We start from the raw sequence: 18,499 nt of genomic DNA, 5'->3' as shown, positions 1-18,499 counted from the left end.
CCGTGTGCGCGGGACTCCCTGGGTCAGAGACGAGCTCACGAGGTCCTGTCGCAGATCCCACCACGTGAAACAACGTGCGGCCTGCCTTTTGTCTGCAGCCGGGACTGGCCGCAAGCCCTCTCCCTCTTCCTCATTAGACCCCTTCCCCGGGTGCGGGGGAGCGGCGGAGGGCCGGGGACAGCTCGCTGTGGGGCCACGGCTGCCGACAGGCCCCGTCATTTACTGCAGAGCCCTGGAGGCTCTGTGCGCTTCGTCCTAAGGCAAAGAGGCTTTTTATAGCCAGCGCGTCCAGCAGAGCAGACTCAGAGAATGGGACTTAGAAATAGGGGGGCCGTCTGAAAGGGCAGAAGCACAAAGAGCCAGGAAGGGTTTCAGGCGTGTTCATATTTTTCTGACATTTAAACTCTGCGGGGGCAGTCACCGTTTTGATCTTTAACCTCTTCATTTCACAACACTGTGCATTTTCATCCAGGAACTTAGGGAGAGGGAGAGTGAGTCTGCAGCTCCTTACTGTGTTAAGTCCTGGCGGGGAGGCTGAGGAAAGTGGGGGTCCGAGTGCGCCGTCGCAGACGGGCAGGCAGAGACGGGAGAGGCAGTACCAGGGGACAAGCGTGTCCCGCGCATAAGCATGCTCGCCCGTGCACCGGCTCAGAGCCCATAGTCATTGTTCCAGAGGCTTCGTGGCGGGGAGGAGCAGCCCTCTCGGGGCTGTGCCATCAGAACTTTGCTGTGGACGGGTGGGTCGTCCGGTGGCGGAGAGCACTCTGTCTGCTTCCTGGTGCATTCCCTCACTGGTTCATTCTCGGAGACAAAGACCGACCTCGTCCTCGCACAGACTTTGTTGGGGGTGGGGAGGTTGACCAAGTGGCCGCCTGGGCCTTTTCCATGCAAGAGACGGAGTCATCCACAGGAGAGTCATTGCTCTGAAGTCAGGGATCCGTCGGTTACTCCCCACAGGTTGAGTGCCTGCCTGGGTAGTACACGATAGACCCACTTGTCACTAGTCCCAGGCCCCAGGAAAGGGAGCCGTCTCAACCAAGGATGGCTCCCGGAGGACAGGACCAGCTCTTCGGGAGGAGGCTGTGTGGCGGGTGTCACTGGAGTGTGCGTGCCTGCCACAGCGTTGCACGTCGCTGAAGAGACGCGGCAGTGACTTCCAGTCTCCATCTCTGATGTCCAAGCTGCGTCCCGCTGGCCCGTGCACACGCCTTGCCGCAAGCCCCCTGAACTGCCACGCAGACCTGGCATCGCCGACGGCTGTGGCCAGAGCTCGAAGTCCCGGAGCCACATCTCTGTCCTTGCCCTCGCTCGGTGTCCTCCTTCCAGGAGGCCGTCGGCAGGGGCCCCCACGCCTACAAGGTTTCTGCAGCCTCCGAAAAAGGGGTCTCTTTCAAGTTGTAGAAGGGACCTCTACTTTTTCCCGATCCCATCACTCTGACAAGTGCCCTTTTCTCTTAAATGCTGATTAACTTTTCTCAAGGAGGAGAATGTAATGTTTTTAGACCAGATATGGCGTCAGTCGGTGTCGCGTTTCCATGATTCCCATGGCTGCCTCAGTGTGTCTTGGTGCTCCCAGACAGAGGAAACCGAGGGCACCCCTCAGTAGCGTGGGGGTCGGTGGGCCGACAGCAGGCGGGGATGGTGCAGGAGGGGGGCCTGTGGGAGCCCAGTGTCATCAAGCTGTTGACACATTTCAAGGAGGGAGAGGAGGCAGACAATCCCAGGGACATCCCCAGTGGCAGCCTTTCCTAAGCCGGCAGCTGGGCTGTACTGACCAGGTTGGGAAAGCAGAAGGAGAGCGGGAGTGCTTGTCGGGGAGTGTCAGCCCTGGGGGCCGTGGGTGCCGAGAACGGCTGGCGGGGATCACCGCACTCCCCCTGCTGCTGGATGCCTTCTATCACCACCATCTCTCTTCAAGGGCAAGTTTGAATATTCACACACTTCCAAGCCCAGAATAGATTGGATCGCTGATTCTCCCCTTGACGACACCCCACTGCCTTCCTCGGCAAGGCTCCCTCCACCACCGCTGATCCTGGTAACGACCGAGACAGCCTTGTTCAGGTCCGCACACGTACCCAGTTCCACGGTTAGGGGGGAACAGGAAAGCCGGGCCCACCTGCCGGTTTGTGGCTCTCTGTTGTAGGAGGAGTCGGTCTCGACTCTGGAGCTCGTGTCTTCCTGAGGGCTCGCACGAGTGAGCCTTGGGATACCGCAGGTCAGAATCCAGCAACAGCCTCAGGGAAGCCCGGCCACTCGACATTGCCCAGTCCCCGTTCCCACTGCCCAGCAGTCCTGACAGCCTGTTGGCCCCGCCCAGGAGCGCCCGGGCAGAAGGCTGCGGGCAGGGCTCCCTCGTGCTCTGCACACCGGGTTCCTTACCCTGCGGTTGCCTTGGCTTTGGTAGGGAAGTAGGTGGGATTGTCTGGATTTTCTTGGGAGCCCAGATGTCTCTGGATGTGTTTCTCTAACTGCGAGGCTGTTCCTGCAGAAAATAACATCACACCAAGTGGGTACAGAACAGTTCAGGTATCTTTGGGGCTTGGACTTTGCTAGCAGCCAGCAACAGAATCTGGCATTTTACCATCTGGAAAGCGTTGAACTTTTTTTCATTCCTCTAAATGAAGAGCTTTAATTCCTTAATCCTGGGAAATGTCAAGGACCTTGGGTGTGCAGCTCCTGTCAGCCCCGCACAAGGGCTTTGGCAGAATGAGGCTGGTCGGGACTCTGGAGAATTCCCTCATGGCCACCCTGGGCTTTCCCTGTTCACCCAGGCCCTCCTCCCCACCGTGCCCCATGACCTCAGCTTTTCCCACTCCCAAACCCCCTTTCGATCTGCTCCCCTAACGCTGCTGGCCAAAAATAATAGCATTGAACCCCGCCTTATCGCTCGCTCACTCGTGCCGCCCAGTGAGTGACAGCAGCGTGGAGCCACATTTTTGAGCACTGTCCTCCCCGTGGACGCCCTGAGCCAGGCCCAAGGAGGCCACACGGGCCCAGCACGGCCTCATCCTCACGGAGAGCACGGCCCGGGTGAGGGCTCCTGGTCCCAGTCAGGCCAGTGCAGGGCTGGGCCGCCCACAGGCGCTGCTGGGGAACAGGCACAGGGACAGAAGGGCTTCAGGGGAGGAGCGTCCCAAGCTTGAGCACAGAGCAGTCGGCAAAGCAGGTTTGGGAAGAGGAATCCTTGGGACGGCTGGCAGGGTGGGAGCGTGTCGTGGGCTTGGGGGAGACAAAGCTGGGACCCGGTCATCCAGGCCCTCACATGCCTTTCCGTGGTATTTCCAAGTTCCCTGCAGATGCTGGGGGCTCTTGTTGCTCGGCCTCCGGAGGCCGTCTGCCACGGTCTGCACTCAGCTCGGGGAGTCTCCTTCAGGGTGTCCGTGCATCTTGGCTGAGGCTCTTAAGAGATTGGAGTGAAACCCCCAAACCAAACAAAAGACACCTTTACGGAGGCCCTGGCACGTCACAGGCTGTGTTCAGTTAGAGACAAGGTCTCACCCTTCTCACACAGAGCTTGATCTCGAAACTCTGGCCACGTTTCCAGTGAAATGAAGCAGCAGGGTCCGTGTCCGCCTGCTCCCGCCCGGACGGCCCGGCCTCTGCCCTCACCCCCGGCCGCGCCGCCGGGCTCTGGGGACAGTTAGAAGCCCTGCAGAGCCCCTGCCGACGGCCCCTTCATCAGGCAGAGAGGGAAGTATTGATCTTGTCTAAGTAATCCCCGGTCTCCCTGGACTGCGATGCTTCCTCCTCGGGCCTCCGGGCCTGGCGAACCCGCAGCCTACAAATCCAGGGCGCAGATTGGAGACTAGGGCTGCATGATAAAAACGAAACCGCCTGCCTCCGCTCTACTGCACTTTTACCCCACTTTTAGAAGCAAGTCCCTGCTCCCTTCACCATCGCCCCCAGCCCCCTGCCGCCCAGCGCTGTCAGGACTGACTTCATAGCATCCCCATTTTGAAATCGCGATGGCTTCTCTTTTCGCGGAATGAGCACTTCTGGGACTGTTTTACATATTCTCCATAAAGCCAGTGCGCCTCCTTGGAGCCATGTCGCTGGCAGGGATCACGGTCCCTTGAAACGTTTAACACACAAGGTTCACATCTTTGACTGCTGGACCCACACGGAAAATTCTCATTCTGCGACATTCCCAGCAGCCCTCTCCTTAAGGGTGGGCCTGTCCTTGGCAGAACCCTGAGGAGAGACCCGAAACTCTTGGGCTGATCTCCTTGTGGAGCATTCGGGCACATCCAGTGAGTGAAAGTTCATTTTTATTCTTTGGTTTGCAGCGTGGGTACAACCAAGTGGCCTGTGTTTGGTTGGTGCCTCTTTGAAGCCCATCTGGGAGGCTTCTAGCACCAAGAGCTGCTCCGCGCCGACCGTCTCCCTGGTTCTGAGCTGGGTTCTCCGAGCTCTCGGTAACTAGAAGCTGAGGTGGTAGAAGGTCACACACATCAGGCAGTGGGTGGGTTCCTGGAGTGCGGCACGTGGGTTCGTCCTTTTTGTTAGAACAGAGGGCTTTAATGTCACCGCTGGTTGGCCTGAGGGTGGAACTCCAGCACCGATGTGCCCTCGGGCCGTGCAGCCAGGCCCTGCAGCCGTGTCCACTGAAAACCTAGACCCAGGGCTGCCAGTGATCCAGCCTTGTGCTCCTCTACCAGGGCCAGCGGGAGAGTGATGCGGCCAAGGTCACCCAGATAATTAGTGATGAATCCAGGACTGAACCCTGTCTCCTGACAGCGGCACATCACCTTTCCCAGCACGCTGCCTTTGGTTATGTTAATGTAGGCCACAGAGAACGTTCTCTTCGGAGGAAGTAGAAGCAGGTATTGGCTGGGGGGAAGCTGGAATCTGGGCCTCTACCAGGCTTCTCTTTTAAATAAGCAACTCCTAAACACTTGGGCACTTAACTTTCCCTATTCATCTTGTGGGACACACTTTTTTTTTTATTTTTTTTTATTTTAATAAACATATAATGTATTTTTATCCCCAGGGGTACAGGTCTGTGAATCGCCAGGTTTACACATTTCACAGCACTCATCATAGCATGGGACACACTTTTAATAGAAGCCTCAGCGTTGCTGGCTTAGTGGGGGCAGCCTCCGGCCCCACGGGCCCTGTGCTGGCAAACACTTGGCTCCGTGCTATCGGCCCGTCGCAGTAGGAAGCGCGGCGTCACTGCCAGAGCCCAGAGCCGGCTCAGCGCCACTGGCCGCAGCCCTCGCCCTGCTGGTAGGAAGCAGGCAGTGGCCCGCAGCGGCCCGTTCGTCTGTGGTCCCTAGTCCTGCTGACGTCACAGTCACCTTGGGGAGCTTTGTAACTACACACATCCTGGCCCCCAGCCTAGACTCCCTTTTAGAAGCTGAGGGAGGCCTCACCTCCGTGCTCCTCACCTCAGCTGCTCTGCGAGCCCTCCACCCCGACCTGGAGGGCCGCACACAGGCAGGGTGACGCCTACACCCTTGGGGAGCCCAGGAACCCCTGAGGACAGGCTCCGGGCCACCAAGTAATGCAGTACAGCCACTCCCTGACTCACAGAGGCTCAACTTAGGATCTTTCGCCCTTGCAGGGTGCGAAAGCAACACACATTCAGTAGAAACAGTACTTCGAAGTTTGAATCTGGGTCTCAAGCTAGCAATGAGCGAGAGGTATGATCCTGTCTCGTGATGCTGCCGGCAGCCGCCACCCTCGGTCAGCTCCGCCTTCGTGAGGGCCACCGACCCCCCCACTGCCCGCTGATGGCCGCTCTGTGCGGCGCTCTCAGTATAGTCTTCAGTACGTTACATAAGGCACCCTGCGTTTCATTATAAAATCGACTTTGTGTAAGACGAGTGCCCAGCTGTAGGCGAGCGAGAGCGCTCGGAGCACGTGTGAGCGAGGCCAGGTTACGTGTATCGGCTGCATCTCCAGCTTAATGCCATCGTAAGTCGAGAAAGATCTGCAGCACAGACGGTCTTTTTAGAAGAGGAAACTGCTGAGGAGTGATAGCATGTTGAGAGTTTTTGCCCCCTCCGTGTCTCGCCGACTCTGTTTGTCACCACTCCGTCCTTTGTTCTTCCCTGACAGGTTAAGCAGAGTCTTTGCGGTCGCCATGAAACCCGGGCTCTGCGGGGTTGACCCTCAGCAGAAAGTAGCCCTGCCGGCCCCAGCCCTGTGCTCTCGGCCCTGCAGCTGGCCAGAGGCCACCAGTGGGAAGACGAATTTGGATTTGACGTGCCAAATGTAACAGAGGACCCCCCTCTGGGTAGCAACCCCCCCCCCTTATTCTTTTCACAACGTTCTTTGGATTTCCCTTCATTAACGTGTGTTCGCCGACCGAATGCTGCCAGCTCTCACTTGCCCCATTCCCCCCCCCCCGTCATTCTGCGTGGCAGGGAGACTCAACCCACTTCTGGGGGGCCCAGTGGGATAGGCGCCAGGGCTGTGACGGGGCAAGAGGCAGAGGGAGAGCCCCGTGAGTGGCAAGAGCTAGGACACTGAGTCCTGCCTCCTACGAGACCTGAGGGCCCTTCCGCACCCCTGCGGCCTCTGTCGGGGCGCAGGCACCTGCTGTGCGGCTCTGGAGCTGCTTGAGCGGCGGCACTTGACCTCCCGGGACCCCTTCCTCTCTGGGGAACGGGCGGGCTCATCACAGCGCCCTCCCGCGGTGGCCGTGAGGATGGGGCCAGAGAACACCCGGAAGACCCACAGCACGGCGGGTGCTGCTGTTCTAGTGCTTTCCCTGCCCCGGCCACTGAACCCTTGTCCGAGGTCCTGCGGCTGGAATGTAGCAGACCGCGCTCAGACCCGCGCCAACTCCTCCCACGCCGTGTGGTGTAGACCACCTCGAGCGGGGCTGCGGCTCACGCGGCAGGCGGCTACGCTTTGCCTTCGGCTGACATGACTCGTGATCTCCCGCGCACCCTCTCGCGCTCGGGTTGAAGACGGCAGAAGCTCGTCGCACACAATATGGTGCAGGAGCTTCGGGAGATGTGTTTTGACTGGCATCTCCTTCACCAGCGTGTTGACTGACAGCTGTTTCAAGGGCTCTTGAAAGATTCCTTTCTCCCTGGGAGCTTAGTTCCCCACCAGTCTGGGTGCATGAAGACCTTCCCTGCCAGTCTGAGCTGGGGAGAGAATTTCGGGAAGCCCTGGTTGGCGGAGGAGGAAGAGGAAGTTGACAGGGAGACTGATGAAGCCCCTCAGATCTGTGGTGGCCGCGGGGGTGTCACCCTCCTCAGGAACCCACCGGCAGTGAGCCGGCCGGGGCAGCGCGCCCCACACCGGGCCCCGGCGTCTGCAGTGGCCCTTGCCCGGAGGTGGAAAGGGACAGCTCTCAGCGGCAAAGCCCCTGTGTGGCTGTCTGCTCACTGCTTTTCGGTTTTATTGTTTTTAAATAAGTTCTGCCCCCAAAGGGGGGGCTCAAACTCACAGTCCCAGGATCAAGAGTTGCACCCTCGGGTGCCTGGGTGGCTCAGTGGGTTGGGCCACTGCCTTCGGCTCGGGTCATGATCTCAGGGTCCTGGGATCGAGTCCCGCATCGGGCTCTCTGCTCAGTGGGGAGCCTGCTTCTTCCTCTCTCTCTCTCTGCCTGCCTCTGTCTACTGTGATCTCTCTCTCTGTCAAATAAATAAATAAATAAATCTTTAAAAAAAAAAAAAAAAGAGTTGCACCCTCTACCGACCGAGCCCGCTGGGCTCCCCGCCCACTGCTTTCTGAGTGGCCCTGTCCCTCTGTGCCTGAATTTCTCCTGCCCTCGCTGCTTACCTGGCATCAGGTCCCCTCTGCTCTTCTCTACGGGTCCCCTGTCTTGCTGGTCTATTGTTACTTTGCTCCTCCTTCCCTTGCCACCGCCCAGCTTGAGGTCTGCTTTGATCTGTTCTCAGGGCTTTCCTAAGGGCACTCACTGGAGGGATGAATGGCCTCCCCTTCGGGAAGCATCAGTGCCCTTCCTCTGCCTCCCCCACTGGGCAGGGTGACTTTGATCTCCCAGTGGAATCCTGGGAGCTGTACCTTACTTTGGGGCCATTATGGTGGGGCCCAAGCCTCGGCTGGGCTGGCACAGAGTAGATTTAAATTAAATTGGTTAATAGCAAAATGTTTTTGTTGCCTCCCAGCCTGTTTTTTTTTTCTTCAAAATCTTGGATGATGAGCAAAATACAAAACAAAACAACAATAAAAACTTCGTTATTAAAAAGTTTAAAACAGGGGCGCCTGGGTGGCTCAGTGGGTTAAAGCCGCTGCCTTCGGCTCAGGTCATGATCCCAGCGTCCTGGGATCGAGCCCCGCATCGGGCTCTCTGCTCAGCAGGGAGCCTGCTTCCTCCCTTCTCCTCTGCCTGCCTCTCTGCCTACTTGTGATCTGTCTGTCAAATAAATAAATAAAATCTTTAAAAAAAATAAAAAAAAAATAAAAAAAAAAAGTTTAAAACAAGAAAACAGTGAAGGTAGAATGCTTGACGGAAAGGAAGACCATTGCAGGTGAATTTTCCCCACACTCTGCAGCCATGGATGAGCCTGGTGCTTTGGAGTTTGGCCACAGGAACCCCAAAACCAGTAGTGGAGGAGTTTGTGAGGAAGAGAGAGAAAATACAACAAATCTGTCAGTTCTGTCTCCTTCTAGTAAGATGTCTGTCATTTGTGATGGGAAAGTGGGGAAATTAAATGATCGTATCAGCACAAGAAAAAACTGCCACCATTTGGCAATATAAAGGAGTAGTTTGTACTGGACCTTGTGAAAAAGTGGCGAAATTGGGCCGGGTTGCCAGCCTACTAACAGAGAAGCTAATGAGGCACCCTCTCCAGGAGCCAGAGGCCGAACAGCACTGAGCTGGATCTGGGGCAGGACCCGGAGGATTTTCTGGTCCATTTGGTTGTTCTGCTGTCAAGTGCCCGGCTGTCCAGCAGTCACGTTTGCACATCTCCTGACCTGGGCTTCTGATCGGGCCTCTGGTGCACTGGGGACTTCACTGGGCTGGGACACGAGGCAGACGATGCCCGGGCCCCTGGGGCCTGTGCCTTTTCCAGAACCTGCATTGCTGGCCAGGGGTCCCTGTTGGGAGGGGTGGCCCAGGCTTGGGGCCCCCACTGCCCCTCCCCAGCTGTGTGAGCAGCCGCCTGCCCAACCTCTAGAAGTCTCCGTCTCCTCCTCTTTAAAATGAAAAGGAGAGTACACCCACCTCAGTTAACTTTCAGTGTGCTGCCGAATTTTATATGTTGGTCATGTACAATGGTTCTTACTAAAAATTCTACAAAGAAGAGCAAATAAAATGTGCAGCCAAACAAAGCAGGTCAACCTGGGCCGTGGCCTCTGGGCAGCCAGTGTGACTGGGGAATGTGGCCCCAGGACAGTTGCTCAGTCTGCTGAAGTGGACAGATCTAGGCCCGTCCCAGGGGATTCCTGGGACTAGTGATGAGCTCCTGGGGAAAGGAGCGCACCCATAACTAGGGGACAGCATGCCACCGGCGAGCAGCTAGCCTGGCTTCCCAGGTATGACAGCACTGACATGGGGGGCAGGGCTTGTTAGAAGCATTATAAAGTAAATAGCAGGGGCTGGAGAAAGAATTCTCCAGAAACTCTCTCTTTCATAAATGTTCCACAAAATGGCATGTGCACGGGTGGTTTTATTTAGCAATGGGTCTGGGTGGGCAGGAAGCAGCCTCCAAGCTCAGGGGCCACGGGGCCCAGTTTGCTTTGCTATGTTTTTATGGCCATAATTTCACCCCACCGATCACCACCCACCATCTTGCCAAGTTATCATTACTACTGTTTAAAAAAAAAAAAAAAAAAAAAAGCATTGCTCATTTTAGAAAGCTGTCTGTCAGAAATGCTTAAAATAAAAACAGTCTGCACTTGGAAGGATAAGTACCACTTATCTGAAAGTCACTTGGGTAACAATTTCTCAGCAGTGTTGGATATGTGACCTGTAGGTTATGTTTCCAAGAAAATCACAGGTGTTCTCGGTAGGTGGCCTTTGGTGAGTGGGCGTTTTTAAGTTTATTTCTTGATCCAACAAATATGTATTTATTGAGCAGCTGCTGGGTGCTAGATGGTGTTCTAAGCCTTGGGGACGTAGCATGAACAAGATGGGCATGATCCTATCCCCACAGAGCTAATCGTCTTGTGGCTTCACCAGCCACCAGGCAGGCCACGGAAGTCCAGCAGGGAAAGAGTGCTTGTCCGGAGACGAGAGGAGCAGAAGGGAGGAGAGACAGGCAGGGCTGCAGCCTGGCTGGGCGGGAGGTGCTTCCCACGCACGGCCATTTATTTAGGGGAAGTGAGGCCCAGGTTCTGTAAGCTAGGGAGCCTGTGTCCTCTGTCTGGATCGTGGCCTCTCTGACCTTGAGCGTGGACACGGCTAGACTGACTATTAGATCGTTTGCAAACTCACCATGTGGAGCCTGGAGCAACCTCTCTGGGTTCCTTCCACCTGACGGCTTTGTCCCCTGACGCTTAGGTCCATTGGCAACATCACGTGGTGTCTGAGGACACGTAGAAACTGGGGAAGTCTACACCAGGTAGACCCATGTTACTCCTGCTCAGAGTTGAACATTTTACATGGGGTTTTTTGTTTGTTTGTTTCATTTTGTTTTTTAACCACAACATTTATAATGACAAGAATCCTATTGAAGACAGTCAGTTAAACCAGGACTTTAAACAACTGTCAAATCAGGTATATTATCTATTACTTTGCTGATTGGTGGCAGGCATTAGCAGTTTCTGGTGTCACATTTCAGAGCTACAAGGGATCTTAGATTACTCCTTTGTTTTTCAGAAGGGACACTGAGACCCAGAGAGATTAAGTAGTTGAGGGCTTACTCCCACCGTGCCTTGTCTGGTCGTTGGTTGCCTCTAGAAGGCCTAAAGCAGTCTTGCCCTTAGCCCTGCTGATAAAGCCTCTACTTGGATTTTGGAGACAGTGGGTGTGGCCCACCAGGATGCTGAAAACGGGCCGCGGCTTTGGGAGAGAAAACCACATTTTGAGTGGCAAGGCACCTCGGAAGGGTAATAGGAACTGTGAGACCCAAGGGAAAGATCATCAGAAATTGCCAGATTCTGGGTGATGGAATCATAGAATCTCTCCAACGACAAACTGTGAGGCAGAATGAGAATTACAGGAAGCAGAAAGAGTTCCCCACCGGGGACGTTGTGCCAGCGTGGGGACAAAGTGCGATGCGACAGGGGGAAGCGTCTTTGCATCCGTGCGGTCTCATCCTGCAGTGACTGAGCTAAAAACCTCTGGGGCCTGTGGGCCTTTCCCCCTCCGCTGGCTGTGGGCCGCCGCCCTCCTCTCAGGTGCACATCCCCGCTGCGGTTTCCAGTTGTTGCTGGAACTCACTCCTCCTTCCTCCAGGCCTGAATGCTTGATGTCCTCCGCCTACGACACTCCCGCTCCCCAGCTTTCACTGATTTTCGTACTTGAGATTTTCTTTTAGATGCCCTTTCCTTCAGATCACTTTATCACGGAAGGGGAACGCATTGGTTTTCTTTTCTCCGTGCTGCTTTGGAGTGGCCTCTAACCCCTGTCGTTGTCCCTGGTTCCAGGTGACAGACCACGCCACCACCGCCCTACTGCACTACCAGCTGCCCCAGATGCCGGACGTCGTGGTCAGGTCCTTCATGGTGAGTGGCCTCAGGAGGCACGTGTCCTTCGAAAACCTCAGTTTCCCCCTAAGTAAGAGCGGGTGGCTCGGAAGGCAGTTGTTCCGCCTCTGGGCCACGGGGCCTCGCCGTGGGAGACGGGCCAGCCTGGGGAACTGAGGCTTTCTTTACACTGGGAAGGGATTTATGAGAATCCGTTTCCCACTTAATTAACTGGTGTACTCTGTCAGGCTGAACAAATGGTGGTTTCAGAAGTGATCTCCCAACACAGTTTCCTACATTGATTTAGTCAGTAGATATTTATTGAGCGCCTCATCTATGCCAGGCCCTGTGCTTGGCGCTGAGCAGGTGGCAATGACTAAGGCAACTGTTGCAGGGCCCCCCAAGACGTGTACATTCTCAGGTTGGAACTCAGGCTGGGGAGTGACCCCAGAACAGCCAGACAGCCGTTGTACTGGTGTGTTAGAATCGGTTCCTGCCGGCTCTTGTGAAATGTCGAGAATTTTGCAACCTGGTTATTCGACCACTAGTAGCTTGAAATTGAACCAGAACATTGGCACCACTGACGTCAGCGAGTGCTGCGGGTCAGAGCCCGCCACCGCCCCAGGGGCTGGCTCATCGGCACGCCTCTGCCCAGGTCTGCCATGTGACCCCCTGGTCGGCCCGAGCTAGGTCCTTCCAGCCAGAACTGGCAGCTGTGTGTGTCCGCATCATGCGGACATGGCTTCGTGCTCTCCCCTTGCTAGGTTCCCTCTCTTGCTGCGGCTGAAGCTCCCTTCTCAGTGCGTGCCGGGAAGGCTGCCAGTTAGAGACCTACTGGGAAGACCTACCTGTTAGCAAGTCCAAATCAGTGTTGACAGCCAGGTGGGGTAGCGCTCAGCCGCGTCATCACGTCGGTTTCCTCAGCAAGTGAGCTTCTTAGAGAACCCGCAGTTCATTTCTTGGAAGACACAAACCCGACTTATTGATCCGCCTCACGGCGCTGCGGGGTGAACGAGCAGCCCTGGGCGCTCGGCAGAGCTGTGTGAGGGGCTCTCTCGTGCGTCGGGAGGACAGTCCTCTGACAGCTTCTGCGAGCTCTTCCTTTTTGGAGGGATAGAGGTTCTTGCTTTTTAACCTAACATGTCGTCATGCCCAGTTTCCCTTTGGTAACTGACTCTGGGATTTGGGGAGGGTCTGGCTTTGGTCAGGACTGGAGGATAAACAGTCTACCTGAACGGTCATTGACCTCCTCGTGCTTATTGCCAGAACCTCAGCCACCTGGCCCTTGGAAGGGGGACGGCAGCGATGGGCCACAGTCTGCCACCACCAAGGCAGCTGTGATGGAGACGGAGGATTTGTATCAATAAACTCGACCTCCCTCTTGAAAGAACAATTTTCTCCTATTGACATAATTCAGGAGGACATTAAAGGATGAGATTCATGTGCCCCTGTCACAGTGAGAGCTTGCTTAACTTGCTTGCCTGTTGTGGGGTTTGGGTTGGGTTTTTTTTTTTTCGGTTTTTGGTTTTTTTTTTTTTTTTGGTAGCAAATCTCCTTGAGTTTGAGAATTGAGTTACAGGCGTCTCATCCTTATGTATGACGCCCGGGAGAACCCTGCACTCTGAACCACTCAAGTGCGTATTCGCCTCTTATTATGTTATTTGGTGGCACCAGGGTGTCCCCGCCCTCCTCCAGGTGCGTTGGGCTGCATTGTGACAGTGAGCGATGACCTCTGAAATCAGATTAGAAGAAGGCATGTTGACCTCAGTGGAGAGTTGGAACCTTGTCATCGACGCGGAGCCTTCCTCCACAGTGTCCATGCCCGCTCCTTGGCAGGGAGCGAGGCGAGGACCGGTGCGCGTCTTCAGGGGACACGGGACACAGGACTGAAACGTGGCTGTGTGCGGCCCCGAGCCCCAGGCTGTGCGCCGGTGCACGGCCGCTCCTCCAGGGAGCACTTCCTGCCCCTGGAAGCAGGAATTCCTATTTTAAAAATACCCTCTGCTGCGGGGGTGGGGGGTGCCTGGGGCAGCGCCAGAACTGAGAATCAGCAGCCTGGTGACCTTGTGGACGACTCTGCGTGCGGCGCTCTCTGAAATCACGGGCCGTCTTTTGGGTCACAGCCAACTTGAGTTCTCTGGCCTCGAGGTCATCGGGCTTGACAGGAAGGATGACGTTGGAAGCACCCGGGTCCCATTTCTTTTATTTCTCTCCTCACTTCTCTTTGTAGACCTGGTTGAGGAGTTACATAAAGCTGTTCCAGGCCCCGTGCCAGCGCTGCGGGAAGTTTCTACAAGACGGCCTTCCCCCGACCTGGAGGGATTTCCGAACCCTCGAAGCCTTCCATGACACCTGCCGGCAGTGACGCGGCCCCAGGCCCAGCCCGGTGGGCCTGTCGGCCCCGCCCAGCACCTTCCCAGACGAGCCCCCCGTCAGAGGTTGGCCCAGACCTGTCCTCTCGGCCCAGACCCAGGTCCAGCGCTCTGCCCCGACCGTCAAGCAGCCCGTCCTACGTTAAGGCTGAGCCGCTTCCCCGGCAGATGCCATCTCGTGTGTTTGGGACTCATTATACACTGTAACCGGTTTATGGGAGGCAGAGAGGACCTTTTTAGAACTCAGAATGAGAGAGTTATGCAGCCTGTTCTTTCTTGCATGCGAGCAGCGCTGGCGAATTGATTCTCCCGGGTCTGTGTTCTAAGTCATTGTCACGAGCCGTTATCGTTTACATGAGCCCGTGTTCATTGCATATCGTCACGCTGGGGGTTTGGTTTGGTTTGGTAACTTTTTTTTTTTTTTTAAATAAGCAGTAAATCTTCGTATCCCAGATAAGGCTTTGTCTCCTATTTCTTAAAGCACCTTCTGCACTCAGTTGAGTGAATATGTGAGCGGATCTGGGCCTTTTGAAAAAAACAAAAACAAAAACACTTAGTAATGTCTGTGTTTAAAACATTGCTCTTTCCAAGGACACATTTCCTTGCTGCTTGCTTTTAGGAGAGAGGACAGTGTTGGCAAATACTCCATTTCAGAGACGTTTTTGCAGTTTGCAAAATGGATTGTTCTTTTTGAGGAAGAAAGCGCACACATGTTTCTTTCTGCTAAAGCAGTAACACACATACGTACCAAAGGGGAAGGAATCTGCCCATGTTACCAGCTAGAACACATATAAGCAGGCATGAGAAGGACGCCTGGCTTGTTTGTCCCATGTTGTATCCTAAATATTACTGTGAACAGACGCCGGCCCAGTTCATGCAGAGCCTTGACCCCAACACGGAAAGGCGTATACTGTTTATATGAAGAGACGTTGACCTGGCGAGGGTATTGAAGGAAGGGGGCGTTTCCTAGAGCTTTCCCAACCCAGCCATCCCCTTGCTGTGAAGATGCCAGAGAGCCACTGCCTTCTCGAGATGTCCCAAAGAATGGGGGTTCCTCCCTGTGTGCTGGTACCGCCCGCGCCCTCCCCACCTACCTTCACCCTGCTCAAAGGAGCTGAGGACAAAGGGGATTTAGTGAGGAGGAAAGGATAGGACCCTGTCTCTCGGGGTGTGGTCCAGCAGCAGTATCCTGGGGCTGAGTAAAAACACGGAGCCTCAGGCACCTCCCCAGACCAACGGAAGAAGATGCCATGGGGTGAGGTCCAGCAGTCTGATTGTTAACAAGCCCCTGGGGGACTCTGCTCGGGACCGCAGTCTGAGAACCCCGTTCCAGGAGATGGGCATGCTTCCGGTGCCCCGTCTGGGGAGGAGTGATAAGAGGCAGCGCTTCCGCATAGCCAGCGATTACAGACTGAATACCATTCCGGCTGTTACCGCTCATGAGAGGCACCACGATCTCACGAACCATTAAGAAAGGCAACATGCTGCCAGTTCAGCCACCACCCAGGCCCTCATGAGAATCCCGTGTGACACGGGAGTCGCTTACACCAGCCTTTCGTTGCTCTGAAACGTCTTTCATCTGTTCCAAGGGGGCTGGCAACTTCTCCTGCCCAGGGTCTCCTTGTCGAACGGGGGACAGACCAGAACATGGCTTCGCTGGCTTGCGGGTCTCTTCCCTTCTTATTCTCATAAGACGCTTGTTTGTTGCTTTGTGAGAACATCCCGAATTAAGGACGTGGGGTCTGTGACAACCTCTTGTCCTGTTGCTGCCCGTCCTTTCTAAGACGTTGAAATAGCGCGTAGACTGGCCCCCCACCCCTCCGCGGGTCTCCAGTGTGCGTTGTCATGTGCAGTGAGGACGGTATAACCAGCTGTGACCAGGTTGGAGCACATGGAAATGACAGTACATCATGACCGCCAGCTGGCTGACAGCACCTGTCAGAGGTGTTGAAATGGGGGGTGCGGGGTGGGGGGAAGGGAGCCACTGATGAAATCACGATAACGAGAGCGCCTTCTAGAAGGCTATGTGGATTTTTACCTGTTTGGATCCTGACTGCACCAGACCTGAGCAGACCCCGTTGGTACTAGAGGGTCTAACTCCTGCCAACCTCCGCGTTCAGAAGAGAGTGAGCCAGCTTGACAGAGCCCCCGGCAAGTGGGAGTTGCTACTTAATGACACTGTTTTCTCTGTGTCACGTTTAGGGATACCTTCCATTTGCGACAAATGATGCTTGTTTCCCATGTACAGGAAGGTGTAAAGTTGCCACTTTAAACAAATGTATTGAGGCAGGAAAGTGGCACCGTTAGAGAGAAATACGAATTCTAGCGCAGGTGCCTATAGCAGCGGGTGGGGGGCGGGCCCCTAGCTGGGGGGGCATGCACGGCCAGGGCCTGAACTCTGGCCCCCCGCTCTTGGTGGTGGGGGCCCAGACAAGTCACCATTCCTTGGTATCACCCTGTCCGTGCTTCTGTGAGATGAAGACGGATCGCGAGTTTGCAAGAGGGAAGCCAGGGGGTGGGGTTTCATAGACGAACCAAGAATGGCCGTGAGCTGATCACTCACCGCGGCTGGGCATTGTGTATGTGGGTGATGATTGCTCTTCTGTTCTCTATGTTTTATAATTTTTCCTATATTTTATATACTTTTCTAAAAATCTTTCCCTAATTAAAAGCAGGACGAAAAATACAAGGGTTGGCCCAGTCAACCATTAAGGCTTCCCATTGTGGCACTTGCGCTCTTTGGTCCTGAGAGGGGGAAGCTGAAAGGAAATGCAGTGAGGTCTGGAAAGGTGAGCGGGGCTGGAAGGGTGAATGCTTGGTGCTTCAAGAGTTGGACACGAGGGGCGCCCGGGTGGCTCAGTTAAGTATCTGCCCAGCTCAGGTCGTGATCCCAGGGTCCTGGGATCGAGTCCCACTTCAGGCTCCCTGCTCAGCGGAGAGCCTGCTTCTCCCACTGCTCGCTGTTCCCCCTGCTTGTGCTTTCGCTCTCTCTCTCTGACAAATAGATGAATAAAACCTTTTTAAAAAAAAAAGAGAGAGAGAGAAACCAGGGAGACTAGCTTTGTGTCAACCATTAAAATCCAGAGAACTTATTGACCCAAAGTCAGCCAAAGTAGAGACCAGTGGCTTGGGACCAGTGCCAGGGTGGCAAATGCAAGGGGAGCTGGGAGGCCTGCTGCCCCTGGGAGCAAGGCATCAGGTCCCAGAACTGTCCCTTGGTGCCCCTCGCAGAAAGGAAGGTGGCCATCACTGTGTGTACTACCCAGATACTACTTCTTGGGCTGTCTACCGTGACCTCTAGACCAGACCTACAAGGTGTAGTACGTGACTTAGTCATCACCCAGCAGCTCAGCCTCTGCTCTGTGCCAGGTGCTCCATCCCAAGTGGGGACGTGGTGTCTCCCCTCATCATGTGGACTGGGAGAGGGTCTCACGCAGCAGTACACCCAGGGGCTGGATATGGGACCGACCATGTCATCGGGCCCTGTGGCTACGGAGCGGCAGGGCCTCCCGGCAGAGGGAAAGGGAGCAGTCCCTGCTGTGTCTGCTGGAGAGTGCTCTTGGCCAGGGCTTGGGTGTCTCTGCCCCGCAGGTGCTTTCCTGCTGTGAGGAGTGAGGCATTTACCTGTGCCTTCTGCCAGCCTGGCTCCTGCTGATGAGCGGGCCGACCGGGAGGGACAGACAGAGTGGAATGAGGACATCTGTGCAGGGTTGTCCAGATTTTTTTCCTAAACTAAATCGGGAATTGGCCTTTCGGTATCGAGTGATATTTTTCTACTTCACACCACTGACGGCGAGCTGCAGGCACGAAACGATGAACTTTCAGTGTTAATGTGCAAACTTTCCATTGCGTTCAGACTGTCAGAGTGCGGGCCTGATGCTAAAACGAGAGCCTCGTAAGGTCACCCTAGTTGGGAGGAGGAGGGACATCAGCCTCACCCCCAGGATTCTCACAAGATCCGGAACCTTGGCCAACTTGATGGGAGGCGCCGTCGGGCCATCGGGTCTGTGGGCAAGAGGACCGAGCAGGAGGACTCACCTTGCTTGTCTGTGCCTCCCAGGGTCTGGGTCTCCGCGGGCGCGATCTCCGTTGAGGAGGATCTCGGTGAACTTCCGTTGTCCTGCATTTGACAGGAAAGGGTGGACCAGTGCCCTTGCACCTGCTCGGAGCTCCTCCAAGCCTGCACCATTGTGTGCCTGGAAGATGATGAGCGGGAGCGAGCGCGGGAGCGAGCGCTGCGGCCCAGCCCGCCCGCCGTCGCTCCTTCCAGTCTGTCCGCGTCTGCTCGGGGAGTAATTAGGCTTCACTTTCTAGGACAGGCAGGTCTCCTTCCCCCGTCTCTGCCGTCCTTCCCCCACTCTCATCCCCACCCCAGCTCCTTCAGTTAGTGGAAAGGAACCTCAAAAATCACTTTCAAGTTGAATTTTAAATTGCAGGTTGGCTGCTCCTTGTCATTAGTGCTTGAAGAGATAAACCTTAAAGTTCACGAGCACGTCTAGGCAAAGCACCGTCTCGGCAGCTTTCCGCTGATTAGTTACTCAGGAGCAGCTCCCACCTGTCTCTGTGCT

General features: G+C 55.4%; 1 protein-coding gene across 3 annotated transcripts in view; it reads left to right on the top strand.

Annotated features, from left to right (window-relative positions):
- The window catches only part of MED27 (mediator complex subunit 27), a 195,384-nt gene extending 180,998 nt beyond the window's left edge, over window positions 1–14,386 (top strand). For all 3 annotated transcript variants that reach the window (XM_080819911.1, XM_080819910.1, XM_080819912.1), the window contains 2 exons: window positions 11,521–11,598; window positions 13,790–14,386. In XM_080819911.1, coding sequence (XP_080676037.1) covers window positions 11,521–11,598; window positions 13,790–13,924 — 213 coding nt within the window. In that variant the 3' untranslated portion in view covers window positions 13,925–14,386. The remainder of the gene's footprint in view (window positions 1–11,520; window positions 11,599–13,789) is intronic.
- Window positions 14,387–18,499: the final 4,113 nt, after the last annotated feature.

This window comes from Martes martes (assembly GCF_963455335.1).
Source record: "Martes martes genome assembly, chromosome: 12".
Classification (NCBI taxonomy): Eukaryota; Metazoa; Chordata; class Mammalia; order Carnivora; family Mustelidae; genus Martes; species Martes martes.
This window is presented reverse-complemented; position numbering and strand designations above follow the sequence as displayed.